This window comes from Triturus cristatus, chromosome 4_1, assembly GCF_964204655.1.
Source record: "Triturus cristatus chromosome 4_1, aTriCri1.1, whole genome shotgun sequence".
Taxonomy (NCBI): Eukaryota; Metazoa; Chordata; class Amphibia; order Caudata; family Salamandridae; genus Triturus; species Triturus cristatus.
In genome coordinates, this window is record NC_140585.1 from 865,452,584 (window position 1) to 865,478,610 (window position 26,027).

Genomic DNA, 26,027 nt, shown 5'->3' on the forward strand with positions numbered 1-26,027 from the left:
GTAAGGCCAAACATTTATTCCCAACCAGGTGAGTTTCCTGAAGGAGGATCACATCTGGGGCGTGTCTCTTGACAAATTGGCTAACCATACCTCGCTTCAGCTTGTCCCCCAATCCATTCACATTCCAACTGAGGACTTTGATCCCCAAGTCTCGCTCAGTCCCCATTTCGCCAGCGCGACCGATGCCCCTCTCGCTCCGCCCAATAATCAGACAATGTCGAATAATAAAGTGCAACAACAAATTCAAACACAACACAAATCCCCCTCCTCCCACACCTCCCCCCCCCCCTCCCTGCACCCTTGCTGACTGGGAACACCCATAACAAACTGGCAGAGTGCCTGTCGCCTTACCCTTATATCGAAAACCACTAAATGTAGTACTGAGGAGGAAGCCCACTCGCCACCCCCAGGTCCCCAGCTTTGAACTGTATTTGTCCCTTAGTGTCCTTTAGCAGGTCATACCGCGGTGCCTCGGCCCACAGCACAAGTCTCTCTTAGGGGCCCCTCTCCCCCATACCCGACCATAAGAAAAGCGTCCTCTGGGCCGCCGGCCAACCTCAGGCCAGCTCCGGTGTCTCGTCCTCCTCAGTTCTGCGCCGTCCTCCAGCACCCCGATCGTGTCGGCTCTCGATCCAGTCTGCAGCCGCTTCGGGGGACTCCAAGAACCACACCCTCCCCTCACTCTCCACCCGCAGCCGCGCCGGAAACATCATGGCGTACTTCACCCCTTTTTCCCTTAGTTGTTTCTTGACTGCAAGGAATGACTTCCGTTGTTTCTGCACCATCTGGGTGAAGTCCGGGAAGAATGAGAGGGTGACATTCTCAAAGTGAAGAGGGGCCGACGCCCGTGCCGACTGCAGGATAGCATCTCTGTCTCTGAAATTCAGAACTCTCGCAATCAGCGGACGGGAGGGAGCCCCCGGCCTGGGGCGCCCACCCGGGACTCTGTGAGCCCGCTCGATGGTAAAGAAGTTCCCAAGGCCCTTAGGTTTGAGATGATTAAGGATCAAGTCTTCCACGAAGAGATCCGGCGCAGGCCCCTCCGATTTCTCGGGAACCCCCAAAATGCGAACATTGTTGCGCCTGGACCTCCCTTCATAGTCCTCCAACTTGCGCTCCGCCAAGGCACAGAAACCCTTGAGGTCTCGGACTTCCCGCTGCAAATCGGACACATCATCCACCAGGCCGGCCGTTTTGATGTCCAGAGTCTTGACCTTTTCATTGACTTTGGTGAGATCCGCACGTATTAAGTTGACTTCAATGGAGACCGTATCCACCTTGTGCTCCAGCGATTCCAGCTTGCCCTCCAGGGAGGACCTGACCCCTCCTATGGCGGTCTTTACGTCCTGCAGTGTCAACTCCGGAGGGGGGGTCACCGAGTCCTTTAACGCCTGTCTTTGGTCCGTGGACGGGTCCTTGGGCTGCGTGTAGCGGTCCAGCTTGTTGGACTGGACCTGCTTATTGCCTTTATTGAGTCTGGGCTGGGACTTCTCCGCCTCCACCCTGCTCCCCATTGCGCCAATCTGCGATCTCAGCACCCCAGTGCGCCCAATAACCAGCGCGTCTCTGGGGTTCCAGACCTCACCTCCAGCAGGTCGCAGGCGCCACACGAACCTCGGCAAAGGAGCACCGCGGCCCACGCGCGCCGGAGACACCACAGTACCGCGCCCCCAGGCTATCAGGCTTCCGGGCTTCAGCCAAGGATCTCCACAGCCGGCCGCCGTCCACAGTACTTCCGCAGCGCTCCCCTGGTCAATCAGGCCCCGGTGGGGTGAGGGACAGAGCACCCCACTTGTGCCCCCTGCCCGCGGCCGCCCTGCCGCGGCACGCAACCCCCGGTCCACAGAGCGGATGATCACGATGCACCCGCGGGCTCAACAGGCCCGAGTCCCTCCGGTCACCGGCAAGGCTCACACCCGGGCTTACCGCGCCGCCGGAGCCGCCCCACGGGTACTCCCGCCGAGTCCGCGTGCGTGAAGGGGGGGATGGCCGCAGCAATTCCGCACGCACCCCCGGGGCAACTGCCGGAAGTAGCCACAAGGCGCTCACACCTCCGGTGCCCCGTTCACCTCGCGGCGGCCCCGGCCGCGCCCGGGCTCAGTCCTGCACTTCAATCGCACGCCACAGAGAGGAGGCGCCAAGGCCACAGGCTCACCAGTCCACCGAGGGCCGATTCAGGGGAAGTCTCTCCTCCGGCCGGCGCTCGCCAGTCAGCGTTTCCGCCCAGCCCTCACTTCCGGGCCGCCACCTCCGCACCGGAGCTCCCGGCTCAGTGCGCGCCGCAGGCCCAATAAGACGGCGCCTCTAACTCGGTCAGTCCGGGGGCCAGCGAGACCGCGTGTGCAGGGATAAGCGCCGCTTTCCTTGCGGCGTAATCTCACGGACAGTGAGAGCAGGATAAGTTACAGGATAACGGGTCCCCGGGGTGATGATCTCGGAGCTCGGTGTCTAGGCGGCCATCTTGGTCCGACGCTAGGCTCCTCCCCCCCAAAATGGCTTTGTTAATTCAAAAGAAGACAGACTTCTATGAAAGTCTGAAAAGGTACATCAAGGATCAGAGACTGAGTTTGCAGACCACTGACAGGATCTGGAGACATACTTCCCAGAGGAATTGGTAGACTGTTACCCTTCAAAACCTTCACCCCCAGATGATATAGGCATGTAAATCAGGTAAAAAACACATGCTGCAAATAAATGTGGTTCCGTAAGAGGAAGAAAAACCACACACAAATGCTATAGAAAAGGTCCCAAAGAGGGAAATAAACAAGCAGAACTACTCAACGTATTTCCTAATTGCAAAGGTAGGTGGCTCTTTAAGACAATCTTAGACATCAGATTCATAAACCAGTTCAAAAAGACTCCGAAATTCGAGATGACATCCTTACAAGCGGTAATAACTCAACTACAAGTAGGAGATTTCATGGCTACAATAGACTTGAAAGACACCTATTTACACATCCCCATGAATCCTCAACACAAAATATTCTTCTGGTTTGTGGTAAAGAAGACTCACTATCAGTTCACAGTACTGGCTTTCAGAATCAAATCAGCTCCAAGGTTGTTCACCAAATGTCTAGCAGCAGTGGCAGAACATCTAAGGAGACTGGGCATACACATTTAACCTTACCTAGACGACTGGCTGGTGACCGCAAACTCCTACCAGAAATGCAAGGAACGCAGGCAACAAATAATAGAGACTTTATTATTACTAGGATTCTCCATCAACATAGAGAAATCGTCCCTAGAACCACAACAGAAAAATATATTTTTGGGAGCAATGATTAACTCAGTTTAGGGGAAAGTGTTTCACAATGAGAAAAGAACACAGTCTTTAATAGAAGAAACTCACCTGTGCCAGAAGGGGCAAGCTCTGACAGTGAGGACGCTGGTGAGATTCCTAGAAAAGGCAGCATCTTGCATCCCACTAATCCCATATGTGAGGTTTCACATGAGACCAATGCAGGAATGGTTACAAGTGCAATGGTCACAAGCAACAGGGAGTTGGGAGGATCTAGTGGTTGTCAGGCAGAAAATTCAAGAGGAAATGGTGGAGCAGGTCAAAAATAACTTGAGGTACGGCATTTCGACAACCAACTCCATCAGTAACAGTTACAGCGGATGCCTCACACATAGGGAGGGGGGCACATATGAACTCACTCAAAATCAGAGGAGTATGGCAAGTGAAAGATGCAATTCTTCATATCAACATCCTAGAACTAAAGACAGTTTTCCTAGCCTTAAAAGCCTTTTATTGACAGTATTGATTCAAACAGACAAACCAACAACAATGTTTTTATATCAACAAACAGGGGAACACAGTCTCTTCAGATATCAAGGTTAGCTCACTAGATTCGGACTTGGGCAGTTAAAAAGAGAATACATTTATAAGCAATTCATCTTCCAGGAAAAGACAATACGGAAGCAGACAAGCTCAGCCTACAGGCATCCTGCTGCCACAAATAGGAACTGAACCAGAAAGTCCTCAGAGGAATCTTCAATATATGGGGACTCCTACAATACATCTGTTGCAACCCCTCAGAATGCAAAATGCCAAAGCTTCGTATCCAGGCTACCTCTGAATCAATTCACATGGCACAGGCGAACTTTCAAAAGCTTCTGATTCAACAACATCTGCTATAGTTAAACCAAGTAAGGGTGATTAACCCACAGACACTGAGCTTAACAGCTTGGCTCCTTAAGACTTAGAATTTAGCCACTTAAATCTTTCAGAAAAAATTAAGGTAGTACTAAGACGGAAGCAAAGATACCAACAACAAGGAAGTGCTACTTTTTTATAAGGAAAATATATTCTTATGGTGCCATAAAAGATGTTTCTAAGAAAGAATACAAAGGAGTCAACAATATTAAATATATTTATCTCATTTAATTGACTGTAAACTAACATATGCTTTGTTAAAGGTACATTTAGCAGCCATAGTAGCTTTTACAAGTGTACGCATAGGAAGAAGCTTCTTCACAGCTCCAGATATCGAGAGATTCATGGAAGGAGCCTAAAGGATCGCTCCCGCAAAGAAAGTTCCAGCACCTACATGGAACCTGAATCTTTGTATTAACTCAGCTAATGAAAGAACCCTTTGAGTCTTTGAACAAATCCTCAAAAAAGATGCACACTTTAAAGACAGCATTCCTGGTGGCAATAACATCTGTAAGCAGGGTGAGCTAATTACAAGCGTTCACGATTGAAGAGCCATGAATGCAAAACCAAAATAATAGAATTGTTATGAGAACCGATCCACAATTTCTACCTAAGGTTGTGTCACAATTTCACATAAACCAATCTATTCAAATTCCGAGTTTCATTCAAAACTCAAAGGATCATGCAGAAAGAGCTCTTCACTCATTAGATGCTCGACAAGCATTAATGTACTACATGGAAAAAACAAAGACATACAGGAAAACAAAACAACTCTTTGTTTCCTTCGTAGTTAAAGATATGGGCTAACCAATGACTAAAGGCACAGTGGCTAGATGGATCTCTGGGACTATTTAATTTTGTCATAAAGCTGGAGAAAATCTTCAAACCCAAATGCTCTCTCAACAAGGAAAAAAGGAACAAAGTTTGCCTTTTTAGCAAACACACCATTACAAGATATTTGTTTAGCAGGTACATGGTCATCAACTCCTACTTTCACAAAGCATTGCTGTATAGATGTACAAATGGATAAAGAAGCTCAGGTGGGACAGCAGATATTAAGACATTTATTTTCAAATATAAACCCATCCCAGCCACCTCTCTTGACCTATTACCTCTACGTAATCCATGCACAGCATATGATTCCAGAAAAGATTCAAGCTGCAAAATGAATAGTTTCTTACCTGTAGGTGTAGTTTTGCAGCTTGAAGTTTTTTCTGATTCACAATCGGCTCGCCTGCCTCCACAAAGAAGATGGGAGAAACATGGGGGGGAAAAAAGAATCTAAAGATGGTGACAAAAGGTAGAGCTTCTGGAGGAGGAGGTACAACGTCACAGGAAGCACCAAATTGGTAGATCCGTTGGCGCCAAACAAAAGAAATTGAGAAAGGACTACAAACATAGAAGAAAGTTGGAAAATTCCATACCCAACCACTAGATGGCAGAATAATGTACAGCATGTGAATCCAGAAAATTCCTCAAGTTGCAAAACTACACCAGCAGGTAAGAAACAATTTGTTTTTCGTTGTCTCTCTTTCATCTGCGTACCATAAAAAAGTAAACCGTTAACTTCCTTTATAATGCTAGTAGTTTTTTTTCACTCTATAGATATTTGGTTGGCTTAGTATTAGCTGCAGCCATTTTTCAGAGGCTCGTGTATGAGTTGCTTGAAGATGTCTGTGGAATATTTTTTAATTCCAGTCATGATGAAGAATAAAAAAGGATCACAGTGCACGTTCGAAAGAGGTGTTAAATCCTCAAAAAGAAAGATTTACTGCCAGGTGTGATACACATACACAATACTCAAATGTTTGCCCTCTTTCTTGGAAAATCACACACAAGCAGTTGCACAAGCTCCCTACTGTTTTGTCTTCAGACAGTTTCCTGTGGAGTGCCTCAGGGCTCAGCTCCGAGTCCCACTCTATTCAAGATTTATGTGGAATCCTAGTTGTTCTGATCTCTCTTTTAGATGAATTTCGATAGCTATGCAGATTACACACAACACTTATTAGGCTCTCTGAAATCCAACATTAGAGACTGCATGTGTGCAGTAGACAATTGGCTTAAGTCCAATTTATTTTGAAACTATACACCAATAATGCAGAATTTGTGGATTTTGGGAATTATTAATTTGGTTACAGAGTTTGTGACACCTGCCACCCCCCACAATCGTGGAATTATTTTTGATGAGCTGTTTATATTAACTTCTCAAATAGACAAGCTTTCCACCACCTACTTTTTATGTTTTACATTGTCAGAAAAATCTTTCATTTTCTCCAAGTCAGTCAAGAAAGTCATTGTACAATCGATTGTTCCCAATTGGAGTACTGCAATATTCTCTCTGTTAGTTTACCAGTCCATTTTATCAATAAATGACAGCGTCTACAGAGTGCTGTTGCCAGTTTAATCCTTGGTTTGAACTGAATAACCTGTATTATGTCCTATTTCTCCTCTTTACCATGGCTGCCTTTCCATAAAAGATGTTTTTTCAAGACACTATGCATCTGCCACATGCTGTATGGGACTTCACATACTTACCATCAGGGTCTCTGCGGTCTATGGAGGCTAACCTTTTGCTTATCCTTAGCTGTCTTCAAGTTCAACTCAAAGGCAGATCTGTTAGTGCTCATGACAAAAGGCTGGAACCCATTCTGTCCACCTTCATGTGCTAACCCGGTTGTCTGAGTTCTGGAAATATTTGAAAACCCACCTATGTGAATTTTCTCACTCCAATTGCTGTCTTCTAGTCTCAATAGATTCAACAACAAAAAAGTGATGGATTGAATGCTTGAAATAATCTCAGCCACTAGCAATTTCTCTGGCCCCATCCCAATACATTGTTTAACATCCACCATGCCACCTCAGTTTGGGCTTAGCCATATGCAAATCAGTCGTGACCCTGCTCCATTGGGAGCAGTCCACCCTGAACTTCCAAGCCAGGTCCAACCGTGCTGGAATACAAGCTGCCTAGGACTGGTTTTGCCCTGATAAAGGCTCACCAGGCAGGTATAACTTTATTCCAATGGCACAGTGAGCATGGGGCCCACGTCTGGGCATATCCGTCACACTTAGGGAACCAACTGCAACAACAACAACGTGCCGCCTCAGTTTGGACCCATCCATATGCAAATCAGTCTTCGTCCTGCTCAAGTGGGAACAGTCCAGCTTGACCTGCAAAGCTAGGTCCTTCCTGAACCGAAATACAAGTCCTTATAAATGATCATCAGCCAGGTTTAGCTTGATTCCAGTGGCACTGAGAACACAGGACCCACGACTGGGCATACCCCTCACACTTAGGGTGTCAACTGCCACAACAACAAGGTGATGGATATACTGCTTGAATTGATCTCAGCCACTGGTAGTTGCTCTGGGCCACATCCCAAAACATCATTTATCACCAACAATGCCACCTGAGTTTAAACTCAATGTAGGAGAGTAGGATCTGCACTTATGTTGCCCCCACTTTTTTTCTGATGTTAACACTGGTTTCTGGCTATAGTCTGGCTGGGTCCATGCTAATCAGGGCCCCAGTCTCTCTGTTCTCTCTTAACAACTTGGAGTGCATACTAGATGCACTAGTGATTGGATACTGTGGTACCTTATGGGCCCCTAGTATATGGTACCCTAGGTACCAAGGGCATAGGTACTTCACAGGCCTACCAGGGGCTGAAGCATGTATTATGCCACCCCTGGGAAGCAGACTAAATCTGACACCAAAGGACTGCTGCTGCAGCCTGGGTGAGGTAGTGTTAGCACTCCTCACTGAGGTATAGGTTCCTATATCTCACCATACACACACATATAAACCTATCAGTCACCCCTAAGGCAGGCTCGATCAATCCTGAGGGCAGGGTGCTTGGTTTACAATGTGAGGGGGTGCCTCTACCTGAATAGGGCCCCTCTGCACCTGGCAGGGTCTATTCCCTGTGGCTGTTTGTGGATGCGGTTAAAACATATACTCTTAAGTGCATTATAACCTACCGGTAAATGCTAACTTTGGAATGACTGCATCAAAACATGTTGTGTTTGGTGTCAAACAACTTGGAATCATACCCCCACACCAGTAACTGGTGTGGGAGTATAATCCCACCCTTCTAGAGGGGACGACATGTACCTACTGTGGTAACACGGTAGAAATCTGAAAGAGCCATGGCATCGCAAAATGGATGCCACCAGCACAGACACTGGGCTGCCCTCCTGCTGCTGACTGAAACTCGCAGTGGAGGAGGCCCAACAACAGGCATCCTGTCACAGGGATGTGTCACCACCTTCCAGACAGGATTTAGTGTATTGGAGCTGGGTGGGTGCACTCCTAGAGTGCTTTGAAGTCCTGCACTGGGGGAGCAGTAGGCTCCTCCGTGCATATGCCAGCTCAAACCGGTTCAGGGGCTACCTGTCCCTGCTCTGGCGCAAAACTGGACAAAGGGAAGTGGGTGTAACCACCCCCTACCCTGACCCTCCCAGAGGAGTGGTCATAGAGCTAGTCCCTCCCTGTCTTTTAGTATAAGATAGGGAAACCTTGCCATTGCAAGTTAGATAACGCTTTACAAGAAGAATCCTGGTCCTTCGACGTTCCACTACCTTTGGAAGACGGAAGAATCTCCCTTGGAGTCAAGGAGTGACTCCCCTGCTTGCCAGGCACCAAAACGGTCGCAAACTTTCCCGCTGGAGCCTGAAGTCCCTGCAGCCCCGGAAACGGATCGCCTGACTTCTCGACGGCCATTGTGAGTCCCCAGCAGAGCTGAGGCGAGTGGACCCCATGAGTGACGAGTAACAGCAGTACCCGGGTACCGTGCACTATTGTCGAGTGCAACCCCTTCACAACGTTCTACGAACTTGTGCTTTGGACTATTTGTGGCCCAAGCCTCCAGCAAGTTGTGCACCGAAAATCAGAGGCCTACCCCGTCCCGAGTGACCGTGGGCTCCTGTGAAGCATTTCCTCAAGAGGCGTCTTCGCGATCCCTTGCCCGTTGGCTTGTGGGTCCCCTGAAGACTTTCTGATCGAACCAAATGGCTCCCCTGGTTGCTCCAGGCCTGCCCTCACTTACCCTCGCTGGGTGAGTCCCTCAGACCTTGCTGGTCTGCACCATTGACTAAATTCACTTTCCACGAGACTTGCTGTTGCCAAGGCTTGTTGGCTCCAATCCGGTTGCCGACACCGCAGTCAGCTGCAGACGTCGTGGGACACTCCCAATCCAGCTGCTGGTCATCGTCGATCCCTCCTGGTCCTCGTGAGCGAAGAGTCAAAACACCCTTGATCACCTGAAATGACCCGACATCCGTGGGCATCCATCTTCCTGGCCCCGGGTCACTGGCAAGTGACTGTGAACACTGTCCCTTCTGCTTTCAGGTCATCTTCATCTTGAATCCAGCCTTGGATTCCACCGGACACTTCTTCAGTCTTAGCAAGCAGCAAATCTTCTTTGGCTTCCATAGAAAACAGCGACGCGACCTGACACCAAAAGACACCTACGCACCCGGCTTCCCTGGGTGAGGTAACTCGTGCACTCCGGTGCCCTAGTGTGTGTCTGCCGTCGAATTACTTACCTTGTAAGTGGCTTGCTTGTAGACTTCCTCGAAGTACCCTAAAACTTTAAAAATCCAACCGCGACTTGCTCCATTGAAATCAATAGGGAACCCGCGTATGTGTTCTCACACTGCACACGTCTCCCGTGGGTCTGTTACTTACCTGCTTTTGCTGCATTAGTGAAGCCCCAGTGATTCTACAGGCCCTATGCCTTGTCCCATTGCAAGTCGACTTTCCTAAACCTCTTTTTTAGTATATGGTCTGGTACGCCCCTAGGGCCCCAGCCATATTTGTGCTTAACTTATTGTGAAACGTTGATATTTGAATGTGTTCCTGACTTCTAATCCATAAAGCGATTAGTAGAGTGTGTCTAGAAATAAATACATATATATTTGATATATATACCTGTGTGGTGTCCTTTCATTTGGTAATTCAGGAGATTAGGTAAACAAGCTGCTTTACATTCCTCAGAGACTTAGCCTGAAGGCTGCTCTCCACAGCTACCACTAGGATAGTTTTCTTTAAAAGGTTGTCTTAAACCTATCTACCATAAGAGTCGAATTGGACTGGTGCAAGGTGGCCACTATAACTAGTGACCAGCATATGCCAGGCCAACTTCTCACACTCAACCATATGCAAATCATTCTTGACCCTGCTCCACTGGGAACAGTCCAGCCCTCCCTGAACCGAAATGCACGCGGTCTAGGACCGGTTTCTCCCTAATAAGGGCTCATCAGTCAGATATAGCTTGATTTCAGTGGCAAAGGGAGCATGGCACACACATCTGGGCATATCCATTGCATTTAGGGTGTCGACTTCAACAACGACGTGATGGGTGGATGTAGATTAATTCAAGCATTCCTAACGCCACTTTTTTGAATGCTTCAATAAATGCTGTAGGCATAGCTCAAGGACACCCTCTTCCTTTGACTAATAGCACACTTTAGACATAGTTAATGAAACTATTCTGTACATACTGTGGCATACTTAAAGTACAAAGCAACCTGTAAAGTAATTAAAGGAAAGATCAAATCAAAAACATTAAAGATGACCCAGCTCCTGGAAATAAAAATGACTAAAGATCATTATTGGGATTGGCAGAGTTTATTTCAAAGTATGTCGACAGCTTTGCAGGAAAACCCTTTCAGTGAGACAGTTAATAAGAAACAAGGTCAAGATTGAATGGTCAGAAGAAGGGCAGAATTATATTGTTAAAATAAAAGATGACCTTTGCAATGCCCCACCCCACCCTTGCAAAGGTATGACCCTACAGCTTAAAGTATAACCACAACAGACACTAGTGGATGTGCATAGTTGCTGTGCACCTACAAGTTGAATCATAACCACTGTTGATAAGGTATGACCCTAGTGCCAACAGTATATTGACAACATATGCTTGTGGACTTTGTGCTGTGCCCACATAAGTTGAATCAGTCTGGCGATGAGCAATGATAGCGTTTCCTTTTTCCCTGTCTCCATATATGTATGTATCCAAATACTACTCAGTAATTGAAAGAAAAACATTGGCTTGTGTGGTGTGTTTAGAGCATTCCAAATGTGTGTGGACTGTTGAATAGAGTTTGTAATGAGATATGATCAGAAGCCCTTAATGAAGGCCATGACCACTAGTTAATTAGTGAATGCCTCACCACATGATAAATAATCAAGAGAAGGGCAAGGAGGAATATTCAATGAGGTCCTATACCCACACTCCTCCACAATCAATGTATAATACACACAGAGGGGGCAGTTCCTCAAGGAGGGGACGAGATTGACTCTACTTTTAGTGGAATTAATAATCCGGCCTTTCGGATCCTGAGGGATCCGAGTGGTCAGATCAAAGTGCCCTCACACACCTGTTAGGGTGTCATACTTCATCACTGGGCGATCCTCGTCAAGTTGGCGCTGGAATGCTTGATGGGCCTGTGGGCTCTTAAGCAGAGATCTTTTGATCAAAAATGCCGTATGATGAGTGCAAGTGAGGGGGTGGAAATAGGGTGGTGAAGGAAGTGGTATAAAGCAGTCCCTTGACACGTTACAACAAAAGGAGCTATCCGAGGTAGTATTGTACCTTAATAGCTAACATGTTTCGTGCCTTAACTGCCAGAAGGGTCAAAGTACTGGATACCCACTCAAGTAACAAATAGTGCACATGCATTGATGCAGTGGGGCTGATTCCACCTATGAATAAAAGAAAAGGAAAAAATGGTGGACATGAGGAAACTGTCGTCAGACCAGGGTACAACTGACTCAATCTAGTTCATGGAAAATCAAGTGTAGCGCTCTCCGTGTGGTACAGTGCGATTTACATAAGAAAGATTTCTTAGGCATAGACGAGTACACACCACGCACATACACAATCACTCTTTCGTGACAAGCTATGTGCTGGATACATTAATAATTATACATTTTCTTTTCAATGTTGTGGTAGATAAAAATGTTAATCACCTGATAAACTAAATGGTGAACTCACAAAGCTTAAGGGAATATGGCAAGACAAGGGAAGAGAAGAGGGGATTGACTTACCCAAATTTAAAGGGAGAAATGCCCTATAGGTGAAGCAGTGGTCTGCAACTTAGCTGCGTAAAACAACTGGTACAAACCAACAAGTACCAGTGAGTCAGCACAATGCAATAATTATTGTGTCACATTTGTTTAAACAAGTGTGAAAATTGCATTTCAGTGTAGCATATTGCAAACACAACATAAAGGTACACTCACGTGGTCCTTGCAGGAGCTGTGCCCAAGACCGACCCTTCTCTGCCAGCCTGTAGATGTGGAGTGCTGGTCTGGTGTGTCTAATGCGTAGCCAGCTATATTTAATCAGGGCGCCCAAGTGGCCCCCTGGTGATGGTAGAGCGCATTGTAGAAAAAAGATAACCATAGTGAACGAACTTAGGAATGACTGAGCGGGCCATATGTGCACATGTAATGTGGTGTATGTGGAGTCAGACAGTCCAAAACACCCTCTTCTGCTATCATGGGGGAATCCCATTGCCTTCTATTAAGTCAATGTCTTGATCCTAAGGGTTATGAGTGTGTGTGTGTTAATGAACACACACTGCCAGAAGAAGGCCCTTGTCGGGACAAGGTACAGTGTTATTGAAGGAGTGTGGTGATGATGTATCCAACCTCCAGAGTAAGTGCATTGCTATAATCTGATTTCCTCCAACCACAGATTGGCAGTCCTTCAGTGTGGTTTCCCTAGGCCGAGGGGAATCAATTACTGGTTGTCTTGTTCATTCCACGGGATCTCATTATTTAATCCTATCAAATTCTGTTCTTTCTGTAAAAGTGTTGTTTTGTTCCACTGATTGTAGGCCTCCAGGATGGTCCAGTTAAGGTAATCCGGGTGTGGTGTTTTTCCACAAAATGGGAAATAATTTTTGTAAAGCCTAGTTGGCAGCGATATTGCTGTGGTGTTCGGTAATTCGTATCTTCACAGGTCTGGTAGTCATGCCAATATGTCGAAGTTAGCGTGGGCAATGGCTCAAATAAATGCAATTTTTTGTATTGCAGTTTGTATGGGTTTTTTGAGTCCAAGTGTGGGCATCATCCAGGTGTATTTCTTTTGAGGATTTCGTCAGGTTACAGATGCCACATAGGCCGCAAAGAAAATGACCAGAGACCGGTGGCAGGTTCCATAACATTCTCTGTTCCTGTTTGGGCTTGGTACGTGGTCTAGTATGTACCAGAAGGTCACGAAGGTTGCTAGTACGTTTGAAAGCAAAACCTGGTGTAGGAAAATGCAAGGGGCCTGATTGAAGAATACACCAATGTTGGCATATAATGTACTTAATCTGATTAGAATTGGGTATGAATGTATGATAGCGTCCTCATCTTGTTTAGTCTTGGGTTCCAACAGGGCTTATCTGTGATTGTTTTTCGCCCCCTTCATGGCCCTCTTTATGACCGAGGATGAGCACACAGAGCAGTATGAGCAGAGAAATGTCTACTTTCTAAAGGTGACATTTCTAAAATAGTAATGTTAAATCCAACCTTACCAGTAAAGAAGATTTATCATTACCATTCCGAATATTAGAAACATGAAAACGCCACTCCTTTCTGATTAGGAATTACAGCTTAAAGGTATTTTAAGGAAGTCCCAATTCTAGTTTATGAGAGGAGTAGGCCTCACAGCTGTTTGTCACTACCAGGACATGTAAAACACAGAAGTAGCTGATCTGCCTTTTACTTGCATAGCCCCCTGCCCTTTGGGTTACCAAGGGCTTTTCATGGGAGTGACTTATATGTAATAAAAGGGGAGTTTAAGGCTTGTCAAGTAGTTCCAAATGGCAAGTCGAATTGGCAGTAACCTGCACACACACGGCTCTGCACTGGCAGGCCTGAGACATGGTTAATGTAGCACAATCGTGCTGCAGACCCACTAGTATTGTTTCATTTGCAGGCCCTGAGCACCTGTGGTGCACTTTGCTAGGGACTTGTTCATCATTTTTATACTTGTGTATATTTTTTATGTTACAGGTTCTGGTTCATTTTAGTTTGTTTGGTTAAATTTGGGAAAGAGTTGATTTTAATGTCAATCTGCAATCTACTTTTTAACATTCTCTATAAACCGTCTTCCACTAAAATGCGTTCCTTTTCTATATTCCACTGTGGAATCTTTTAGCTTGAAATAAGAGTAAATGGAGCTGCGTTAAGAAACAGGTTGACTGATGTAACCCACGGCTGCTCATTAAAACACTTTCCAATTTACAAAGGATGAGTCATACTTCACATAAGGGTCTGTTGTGTAGCTAATCCGGCCAATTGCGGCTGTACATTGCGCTGCTGCAAAAATGTTCTCTTTTTAAGATTAGATTGCGGACTGATAAACCTAGAGGCAGATTTAGTTAGCAGTTTGTACTTGTCTATGCATTACTGGGTTGGACGGCAGAATATTAACAGTTTTAGGACAATTGCAACATTTAAAAAAGATTCTAAAATATAGCACAAGAATCATTTCCAAGGTGCTTAATTATGTTGCAATTGAGAGCAAAGCAGAATGTAAATTACAGGAGCATGCAGTCAGTCGTTTATAGACCTTGTGAACCAGGCCTTTCCTCCACTCCTTTTCTTAAACTGGCTGCAGCGTATAGCTTTTGTATGTTTCTCCTTATTTCACTTGTTTCAGATCCTTGTCTTTTCGGCTAGAGGTTTTGAATGGTATTTTCTTTCAGTGCTACGCCTTTGCCACTAATGACATCTCGCGTTCTAAGCTATCCTGCAGCAAATCCCAGGAGGCAAGCTGTGACCTTCCTACAAGGTATCACCTGGAGAGATGAACATGGGTAGCAAAACCTTTTTCAAATGGTCTTGCCATGAAAAGGAAGGAATGCTGATTTCAGTAGTTCACTTTTTCATTAATAGAAGAGGTCAGATTATCAGCCAAAATAGGGTTTGTGACAAAATAAAACAAATCAACTTGTATTCGTGTCAGCCACTGCACAGTGTTTTCTCATCATTACAATTTTACAATTACAATTCATTGAGAACAAGAATGATATCAGCAGTACCAACTCAATTTCCCAAGAAGCACTCTAAGGTTTTGTGGCAGATTGAAGCTTGCAGGGATCATAGAATGACTAAGATAGATTGGCCAGAGATAAGTCTTGTAAGCCTTTTCTTTGGGAAATTTGTGACTCGAGCCTGAATTTTAAATTGGTAGGATGCCATTTCGGCAGGGGCACTGGATAACAACCTGATGAGGAATCCTCATGTAATACGCTGCTGGACTGTAACCTGCAATATTCAGGAACTGTGCACTTAGCTGAGGGTGCCAAACTGTCCCGAATGGATCCCTCATAAGGATAAGCATCCTGCATTCTCCAATAGTGCACAGGTTTCCCTGATACAAAAACGTTAACCACAAGATAGTCTCAAAATTGTCCAGGAAACTAGATTACTGCTGGACTCTTCTGGACCCCTGTTAGAAACATCTAGAAGAGTGTGTGTAAGGAGATCTAATAGCTAAGTGATATTAATATAGTGTCACAGTGGCTCCAACAAGGTATTTTAAAGCTGAACTATGCCATATCTAGTGTAAAAGTGACATGCAAGCTGAAACAGAAGTTGTAGATAGTGTCCTCTCTTGATGAAAGTTATGAAATAGCCAGCATGAAATTAACAATTAATCTACACTAAAGATACACAGCTATCCAGGCTTAACAAAAGCAATTCAGAACACTCTGAATTCAATTTTATTTATTATGTTTTGGCTCTCAAAAGAGGGCCACATAGAAGTTTACAATGATAAAAGCAGAAGACAAATACATATCAAGATTATGACATTTAAGAAACATATTTAAGTACAAAAATAACATACAATGACAGATCTACAGCAGGAAGCAATGTCAAACATCTCCAGAGGCATGTTAATAAATAGCTAAAAAACCTTTAAAAAAAGTTAAAAATATAGAAACAGAACATTTCATTAGGAGGCCAATAAAGTGCTTGGAGAAAGCCGTTCAAAGTGGAAATGCCCAGACGGATACAAATAGGTTTTAACCATCTGAGACGCAATATACGGAGCGCAGGGCAGGTCAATAAAACATGCATACAATCCTGGGTACTCAATTTACATAAATTGCACATAGGAGAAGAACCGTACCATTTGGATAAAAGTAGATTTAAAGGTACTAGGTCGTAACGTAAAAGAAACCAGAATCTACGAATACCATGCGGCAAGTTCCATGTGACATAGGGTTGGGCCAACTTCATCACATAAGAATTAAGGAGAAGGTCTACATCCCTTTTTTCACAGATTAACTTCTTATCAGACTGAAAACATAGTTCCCACGAGGCCTGTTTTAATACGAGTTTTAACTGTAAGGGAGAATACAAAAACAAGGTGTTTTCATCTAATTTTAGAAGGGTTACGGCTTTTCTAAAATTCCTTACAAGTTGTGAAAACTCTTTAAAATTACCCAGTAATTCACTTCTGAGGAGAGCTCTCATCGTCCCTAGTTCAGCTCTAGCCAGGCAGGCCACCCATTTTACTAGGGCACATAGTCCCTGTACCTAACTGCTCCTGAGACCGAAATCGAGCCTACAAGCGGCCAAAGAGCACGCAGTATTTAGAGAAGATAGGGATCTTAAGAGTTTCCCCTCAATCTTATGGCAAAAGTCCCAATATTTCACCTCTATAAGTTCTATACCATACAGTATCGTTGCAGGGATTTTAGACCTGTACACCTCCAGTAAACACGAAAAGTGCCTTTTCCCCGTAGCCTGATAGAGGGAGTTTAAACCTTTGCCATGGGCGAGGGCTTTGCGTGAACTATGCTCAATATGGGGCCTCTCACTCAAGTTAGCCGTGATAATTTTCCCCAGGAAGGTATAGGAGTTAACAACCTCCAGTTTTTGGCCGCCGATATACCATCCAAAATTTACAGATCGGCACTTCTTCTTACCGGCTATGCACATAACTTTACTTTTAGATATATTAATCTTCATGCAATGGGCAGCAGCAAAAACATGAAGGGCATGTAGCCGATTTGTAAGTCCTTTAGGAGTCAAGTCTAGAATAAGGACGTCATCGGCATACATCAAGCAGGATATTGGGGTCCCCCCCATCACCGGAGCAATACCCTCACTGGCAGACAAGGCGGCGGGTAGGTCTACAGTATATAAGGAAAACAAAAGGGGAGCCAATAAACAGCCTTGTTTAAGGCCATTCAAGGACGAAATTTGGTGGGAGAGCCCCCTTTCGCCCCCTTGCAAGACACTACACCAAGTCTCTGTATGGAGAGTCCGAAAAAGCTCCAATAGATAAGCTGGAACACCAAGAGCTGCCAATTTTCTCCACAGCGTTCTACGATCTACTTTTCAGAACACTCTGAATTAGTAAAACAAAGGTAACAGAAAGAAACAAATATGTAAAAGATGCAGATGCAAGGATCAAAGAAACAGACCAAGCTGGTACCAAAGAGAAAGGTACCAAGTAAGGTATGAAATTGTGATGTGCATGTCTTGGGTGATGAAAGCTGTGAAGCTGGACTGTGCAAGTAGCCTGGTGGAGGTCCACATTAAAATACTTTTTCATATACGCAGGGCATCAGCGATTAGTCCCAAATTAATTTCTCATGCAGATGCAAAACGGATTAGCTCGGTGACGCATCCTTGGTTCTTGGCACGATCTTGGAAATGCCACGTATGTGTCATTGTGTCGGCCTATGATCTAATTCGAGCCAGTTTACTCAGTGACTCTCCATCACTCTCTGATTAATTGTGTGAGGACATCAAATGCCCGGCAATGCCAGTGCTGCTTTGCTAGAAGGATTCTTTTCAACAAACTGACATAACATCTGCATGAAATCGGTCTGATAGCTGTGGAAAAGGGCAGAAGACAATGACGTAGTGTCTTTTCATGCTAGTGGTTGTATTTGTGTAAATGTATTTCACATATAAGAGGGGAAGTGCCATAAACTGATGTAAGCACCATATTATAGGCTATAAATTAAATTATTTACTTTGCTCTTTGCAAAGATCTTTGAGGATCTTCTTTCCTGATGATTCCTTGATTCAAATCAATGTAAGGCAAATTGGGTCAAATATCGTGTTGAAATGCACAGTATTCTAGGGATCCAATTGAACTCAGCTATGTTTGGTTACATTCTCTCTGTTATGGTCTGAGGTCCGAAACATGATTTGCGAAGTGTGGGAGTTTTTTTCTAATACAGACACTAAACAGATTTGAGACTGTGTTAGACCTATTGCTGTAAAACCAGTGTTAGATGCAAGTATATTTTCTTTTCTTAATAGTCAAGTTCCTTGGTTAGATTGTCTCAACAACTGTGTCAACCATCTTGTCTTCTTTTTGTTACCTGCTGCTTGAAAAGATCTCAACATTATTATCTTAATATTGATTGCCAGCTTACTTTGGAGGGCACAAGTGTGTGCAGTGAGTGTTTTGTACAATTACCTTGCACCTTTCTTTAAATTCACCAGTGTCTGCTGCAAAGATGAGATTGACATTATTATCTTTTGAAGGACTAATAATTGTGTTGTTGTAGAGTTGAAACATGATGAGCTTCTCGAACAGAATAGTCAGTTATAATGTGTGCCTCAAAAATCTGCTAACCAATTAAGAACTACAAGACAAACTTTGTTTTTTTTCTCAGCGGCTTGAAGAATGATTACAACAAAGAAACATTTACCTTGAAACATAAAATTGATGAACAGATGTTCCCCTGCCGATTCGTAAAGATAGGTAAATGTGCTACATCTTTTGTTTAATTTGGAGTGGATTGTATAGTTTGTAAAACCTCATGCCAGTTTTTTCATCGACATCTTGAGACAGATGAAATATCGAATAGGTAGTCAAATCGTTTTTGGTATGATATACTTCACAGTCTCAAAGGTCTTTAAAAGTGCCTGTGTGTTTCTGTGTGTATCTGTCTGAGTGTCAGCAACTGTGTTTGATTCTACAAAGCCAGAACAGAATTTAAAACACTGTATAGGTCAAAAATGTATCAGGGATATTGTTGTCATATTTAAAAAAAATTCTAGCAGCATATTTGGAACATTTTATTTGAGTCAGTATGTGTGCGCTATATGCCACTACTCAAAACATTTCATTAGTACTGTAGACCTGCTGTAGACTTTGCTTTGGACGCTACACAAAAACATCCAGCAGCTATTGGGAAATGCTTTGTCTTTGAATTGGTGTTTGTCATTCTGCTTAATGTTACACATTCTTAAGCCTTGGATTGACTTTTTTTTCTTCAAAAATTAAAAAGTGGTATATTCGCATCAATGCCTACAATATGTTGTTTGGAAACCTTTTTTTTCTTCCTTGGATAGCAGATTCCCAAATACCATTTGTTCTGATGGATACATCTAATGGCAGATTCCTCACCTTTAGAATATTCCATAGATGCCAGACTGTATCAGAGATGTTTCTCGGCAATTCTCCACTTTCATCATTGGGTCACACCATCTGGCTCTGCAGCAACTTCATAGTGCCGTAGAAGTGACAAATCAATGCCCCAAAAACTGCAAGATTCAAGCCGTTCCATGGCTGCAGGAAGCAGATGTCTGTCACGGACCCACAAAAAGTGTACCTATTGTATTTGGGCTCCTGCCATGACTGGAATTTGTACACTAATTGCAACTGAAGGTGAAACATTATATCACCAAGCATATTAAGAGGGCTGTTCCCTCAGTAGATCACGATCACAAGGTTGGTCCGACTTGACATCCTGTTTCCTCCCAAAGTCTTCCTTTATGTCAAGAATGCACCATATGCACTAAAAAGCCAAGCAAGACTCAAACCCGCAACCCCAAGCACTCAAAAGCCGTGCAGGACACGCCTCCTTCTTGCCACAGGAGGTCTGGCTAGAAGTCACTCGAAGGGTTCAGAGTCTATCGACTTCAAAATCCAGCATCTGGTCCCTGGTTGTCATCGACCCAGAAGCAGAGAGTCCCTTTGAGAAGGCCATGCTGCCACCCGCTCCCTCTGGTGTGTCTTCTGGCCCACGGAGCTGTAGGGGCTTCCATTTGAGCTTCCACTGGCAGGCCCAATGCCAACAGTCCTCTCTGTTCCCACACCCATAACTGCAGCAGTTCAGACTTCCATTTAGGTCCCAAGGTCCACGCCAGTTCCTTCAATGCTGATGCACTGGTATTAGATCCAATCACAAAGCCAGTCTCTGACCTGAACCAACCATGTTCCACGCCAGGCCTATGTATGAAACCACATTTGTTGTACAGCCAGACCTACAGGCTAGACCTCTCCCTTAACACCAGTACTATGAGTGATTGAAGGCACTCTGCAGCTCCGATTCTGATGCAGTCCAGTGCATAACTAATATTCCTCACAGCACTGATGATGACAAGGAGGTGGGTTATCTTCTCTGCCCTCATAACCCTGATGAAGAGCTGTACTTAGACTTGCAAAAATGCTAGTGGATGTATCTACATCACCAGAAAAAGATCGGGATTCAACAACTGCTTCACCAATAGAAGAAAGTGCCTCTTTTGCTTTAGTAGTGCGAAGAGGAGCAGAAGTGCTAGACTTGCAATTTTCTACTGTGGAAACTAAAGCCAATTTATTGACTGAAATTCATCAACTAGTTCCAACTTCATCTCCGCTATTACCAATTAACAAGGCCCTTACGGATACTGTCTTGTGTTTGTGGCTGGACCGATCACCCGCCACAATGACCAGTGAAAACCTGGACTGCGGTAAGTCATTTTATTGTGAATATGGTCTTCATATGGTTTCAGTTTTGGTCCGTTCCTATGATGTACATTGGGTCCACCCACAAATGAAGGGTAGCATTTCTATCGGTAGAGATGTGGGAACACAAGGCAGTAAGACTTTGATCATTTGCTAGAAGTGCATAAGATTTAAGTCACACAAATATGGGGAAAACACTGTGTTTTGACTCGTATGCGTACATTCGCAGGGCTTTCTGGTCAAGGAACTGCTCTTGGATCAACACAAGCCTCACCACCCTATATTCCCCTGTGTCTCTAGGCTTTTGAAATGCCCATGGCTGGAAGGGTTCCCTGGGTGCTAGCCGACGTTGGGCCAACATGTTGCAGGCTTCCTCTATGTAAAGAAAAAAAATTGGGTGTTTTTGGTTATTTTTTACATCTGCATTGCATTCTGGTAACACAGTGCACTGCGATACATGAAAGCCACACTACCCTGAAGTTCCCTGGATCTCTAGGTTTCAGATATGCTCCAGGATCGTAGGATTACCTGCGTGCTGGCTGACCCATGGTGATCCCTGCTTGAGTATCGCCTTCTTGGGGATCATTTAGGATGTGGCTCAATTACGGATTGGTACTGTTGGAAAGGAGAAATTATCTTTCCAGCTGTATCTCTCCAATTGATATTGGTGCTCGGGGACCTGAGCTGTGATTCCGAGAACTGTACAGAGTGAAATTAGGAGGAGACAAACTGGTACTCTGCTTTTACTATCAATAGTGGTGATGTTATTGCTCTATGCACGCTGCTCATCCACAAACAAAAAGCATCAGGCTGTTGTGGAAACTGTTCTCTAGCATCACTGATAAGGCCGTCTAAAATGGAGTCCCGCTGGTGGGCCCATGAGAGGGATTTCCTGCCTTTTAGTGGAAGGACTGGGGGGGTAGTGTGGAGGATATGAACGTCACGTCCTCAACACTAAAGAGCTTAGTGTTGCCAACACATTCTTCCACTACTTTCTTTTGTAACTGTCCCATCTGATTTTCCCATATTTCTACACCGTTTAAACGTTCTAGCACAGTTTATCCTGACCCCACCATATCCTTCTTCCGTCTGTGCTTGGAACTAATCTTTCTCGTTACCTTACACCTCCACCATCACTTTTCTGATGCTGTTATGTTATGTAGAACTATCTATACAAGCATGTTCACCGTACTGCTTTTCTGGGCAGCATCCTGCCCATTTCTCTTTGTGTGCAGTACTCATCTTAAACCCTTTACTAAACACTCATGCTGTCGCAGGTATTCTGGACCCAATATGTTTTTACTTTAATTTGAATGGCAAAAAACAGCTAAAGGTGATCAGGTTTGCACTGTAGAGATTGCTCTGCTCACATTGCATAGGTAACCTCCATTCCTTGTTTGACTTTACTTTTAATGACTTGCGTTCGTTTCATGTAAAGTTTTTCCGTGTGCCAGTTATTGTTTTATCTTGATATTTTGGTATTTCATCATACATTGGGGGAAATACAGAAAGCTGGAGTGTAGATGTGTATCTCCAGGATTCTGTAGCAGTGTCTTTATTGCTGTCAAAATGAGATACCAATATCAGATGCCAGATGCTTTTCTTGATTCACATGCTGTGCATTTTTCCGCCATCCGGTTTTCTTCTAAAAACATTTTGCCCTTTTACTGTTTAGGTCTCGCCTGAGCCAGCGCATGTGCTGCACTGGCAAGACATTTAGTAGCTGCTTTAAAAGTGCTACCTTGCCGGCCTCCAGCTTGCTATTACGCGCACAAGCGTGCGTGCGACGTGCACAGCTGCCATTTGGCTTCTTTCAGCGCGTGCGTGAATGCCCTCCCCCTACCCCCTCCCTTTTCCCACTCCCTTCTCGTCAGCTTCATGCTAATCGCGGCACCCGCGCTTTACTTTTAACGTTAAAAGTAAAGCGCGGGTACCGCGATTATAGCAAAAGTAAAGAAATAGAAACAAACTTATATTTCTTTACTTTTGCTATAATCGCGGTCACCCTTCCCCTGCGAGGTCTGTTTCCCGACACTCCTCCCGGTGCAACCACTAAGGTGACGGCGTCTGCTTCACGGGTGAATGCAACTGATTGCGGATAACACCAAATCTCCCACGAGCCCTACAGTAGGCATTCCAAATGACGCCACGGCCCTAGGTTGACCGCTGATATCATTGTGCCTACCCAGTCAGCCTCTCCATCTCACCCATGCCTAAAAAACGTGCACGCTTATCTGCATCTGCAGCGTGATCCAGGGAGTGCCCTTCACGGACCTGCTTCTCAGTCTCCACCGGTATCTTAGCGCTGCCCCTACCATCGCCATTAACTCTCCAACCCCAAACTGGATGGCTGTCCTCTCTAATATAGCTATCTATTGATCCTGCATCAAAATGGTTTCAGCTTGCCATACTAATAACTTATAAACTGTGAGGGCTGCCATAACCCATTGAACGAGACCAAGTCTGAGTTGGGGATCCCTACCTGGCACCATCTGGCCTCTCCTCCTGCTTTGCTCTCTAAGCCCGTGGTTCCAACTGGTTTAAGTTGCAATACTGCAGTTCAATAGGGCTGGTTGCAAACACGCGACCGGTTCAGACGACTGGTGCTCCCCCATTAAAGCCTTTATCTCCAAGTTCTAAGTATCGCCACAGATATCTGCAGGGCTGGGCCTTCGGATGCTGTTGAAAGGTCTTTACATTCTGGATGTAGTGACGTGCAAGCTTGGTTTGAATGCTTCTGATGCCTAAAGTACACATATGAAAATACTCTCTTCTAAAATGTCAATGTTCAAGCTGTAATGCACTACGGGCAGGAAAATTTACAGCTGGCTAATGCCATCCACTGCCACGTAATGAGAGTTTTCATTTACTAGGACAAGTGAGCGATGAGACAAATATTAGTTTTACAGAGCTATTCATCAAGGACAGCAATAGTGACTTGTTAAAAAAACAAAAAGCAGTTGCCGTACTTCAGTTTGCCTTTAAATATATAGACTTTAACTTACCACATTTGTGTTCGATTTGAAGCAACTGAGGTCCAGTGAGGTCCAGTGTAGTGCATATAGTCCACACGAGTTGGCGGGAAACATTTTAGAGTTAGTGCACAAATTGCAAAACACATTCAATGTTTGTGCTGCTCAGGAAGGTGGTTCAACCTGTGAAGCAGAGTTGAGAGGGTACGTTTATTAAAGCTTTGCACAGGTGCCCACGTGGTGCATAGCAACGCAAAATGTCACTGCAATTTACCATCCATTATAAAAACCCTCAAGCAGACGGCCCAGTTATTAATTCAAAAATAGTTTTTAAAGCCGAGGAACTCTGGGCAGCAGAGAAAGAGAAAGCAAGGATACTTCAGTGTCCCCCCCCCTCCCAGCCCCCCCGCCCCCTCCACTTTACCCTGCATGATGTCATTATTGCATCAGTTCTTTAAATGTTTGTTACCAGTCTCTACAGTGCAAACAATGAACATTGTCCTGGTCACAAGCAGCGTCCTGCAGATGTCCTGGTCACAAGCAGCGTCCTGCAGATGCTACGCGCACACCCCGACTAAAGAGATATTTACGTGTCTTGTTTCTTTTCTTGACCTCCTTATTCCTCTGTTTCTGATCGACCTTGTTAGCGCTGAGCCCAGTGCCTGTGTTGGCGCTGGCACACTCCGGATGGCATTGCTATCACCGCGCAGAGCTTGCAGGAGTTACTGCACATTTGGGCTGTATCTTTGATTGGCAGTTTTATATAGCGCCAACTCGACACTGCAGCGCTTTACATGAGCACTACATTATAATATGCAAGGTCGGGTTATTTTAATTTTGGTTGATCTACACCACCCGGCTGGGAAGCATTGTACTGAAATGCCTTTGTGAATAGGTAAATGGGAAATAACTTCAGCTATAAGGCGATTCACATGAACAAACATATTAACTAGCTTTAAAAACATCAGAATCTGGTAGTAATAAAACTTTAAAAGGTCAACTTCCGTTCAAGCTGGACAGATTCAGAAAGTGTTACACCCTGAAACAGGCAAACTCTGGAAGGGCCCCAGTGATCATATTCGACAGGCCCCATCAACCTTTGATTTTAGAAGGAACTTTCAACAGCACTTCTGAAAGAAACATCTCTCGTAATCTGTACTCACCTGCTCTGGTCTTTAAAACACGCATTACACAGATCATAATGTGTTCTTGAAGCCTTAATCTCCAATTTTTATATCCTAGTTTTTTATTTGTCCACTGTTATTTCAATACCAAGCTTTGTGAATCGCCCTGCCATCCCGTACACATAGTCTTGGCATGCTGTGCTGTGTCTAAAACCTAAATACATAAAACCAATATCTTTAGACCTATCTAAATAAAAGGGACTACTGGTCACGGCGAGGGGGTAGAAAGGTGTAACCTGTTTATGGGGTGGGGCTGACTTAATTTCAACCAGAGAAAGCATCTTTACACCTATGACATGACCATATGACGTATAATTGCACCCAAGAACTATTGTCCAGAAGGAATAAAAAAACAAGCATTGGCATAGACAATAGGTCTCGCTTTGGGGAGCTTATAAGTGTTTAGCCATGCAACAGGTGATGTTGTTGCCCCAAGGATATTGTGCTGCATAACTAAATACTTATAAGGTCCCAAAAGCGAGACCTATTGGCTATGCCAAGGCTTGTTTTGGTTTTTGTTGTTGGTGGGCATTGACGTACCTCCATTTGGTATCCCCTAGTGACGTTGTCGTTCTTCCTCCGGAAGCTTCAAACTTTTTTCACTATCTTCAGTTTCTCTTTCTTTCACTGTTGGGTCTGGACATATGCTAAGGGAGCTCCTACAATTGGAAGAGAAATTTGTCAAACAAACCTTATCGCAAGTCGACCAAAGAGAAGAATTCATAAGTGGAGGTACCCTAGAAGCTTTCACTTAGAAAGGAGGACCCTCTAAGATGAATCCAGAAAATGCATGGACCAGGGGCTCCCTGTGCGTGTTGATGGAGAAAGCACCGTTCCAGTTCTGTAAGATTTGCCATCACAAGTTAGCCAAGAAGGACCAACATCTACTCTGCAACCTCTGCCTGCCGGTAGACCACCGAAGTGATGACTGCAACGCGTGCTCGGTGTTCACACTGAAGACTCTGAGGGTGATAGAGATGCAGAAAGAGCCCACTACAACATGTAGGGT

General features: G+C 44.7%; 1 protein-coding gene across 2 annotated transcripts in view; it reads left to right on the forward strand.

Annotated features, from left to right (window-relative positions):
• The window catches only part of MKLN1 (muskelin 1), a 653,324-nt gene that overhangs the window by 146,488 nt on the left and 480,809 nt on the right, over nt 1–26,027 (forward strand). For both annotated transcript variants that reach the window (XM_085653584.1, XM_085653585.1), the window contains exon 4: nt 18,803–18,891. In XM_085653584.1, coding sequence (XP_085509710.1) covers nt 18,803–18,891 — 89 coding nt within the window. The remainder of the gene's footprint in view (nt 1–18,802; nt 18,892–26,027) is intronic.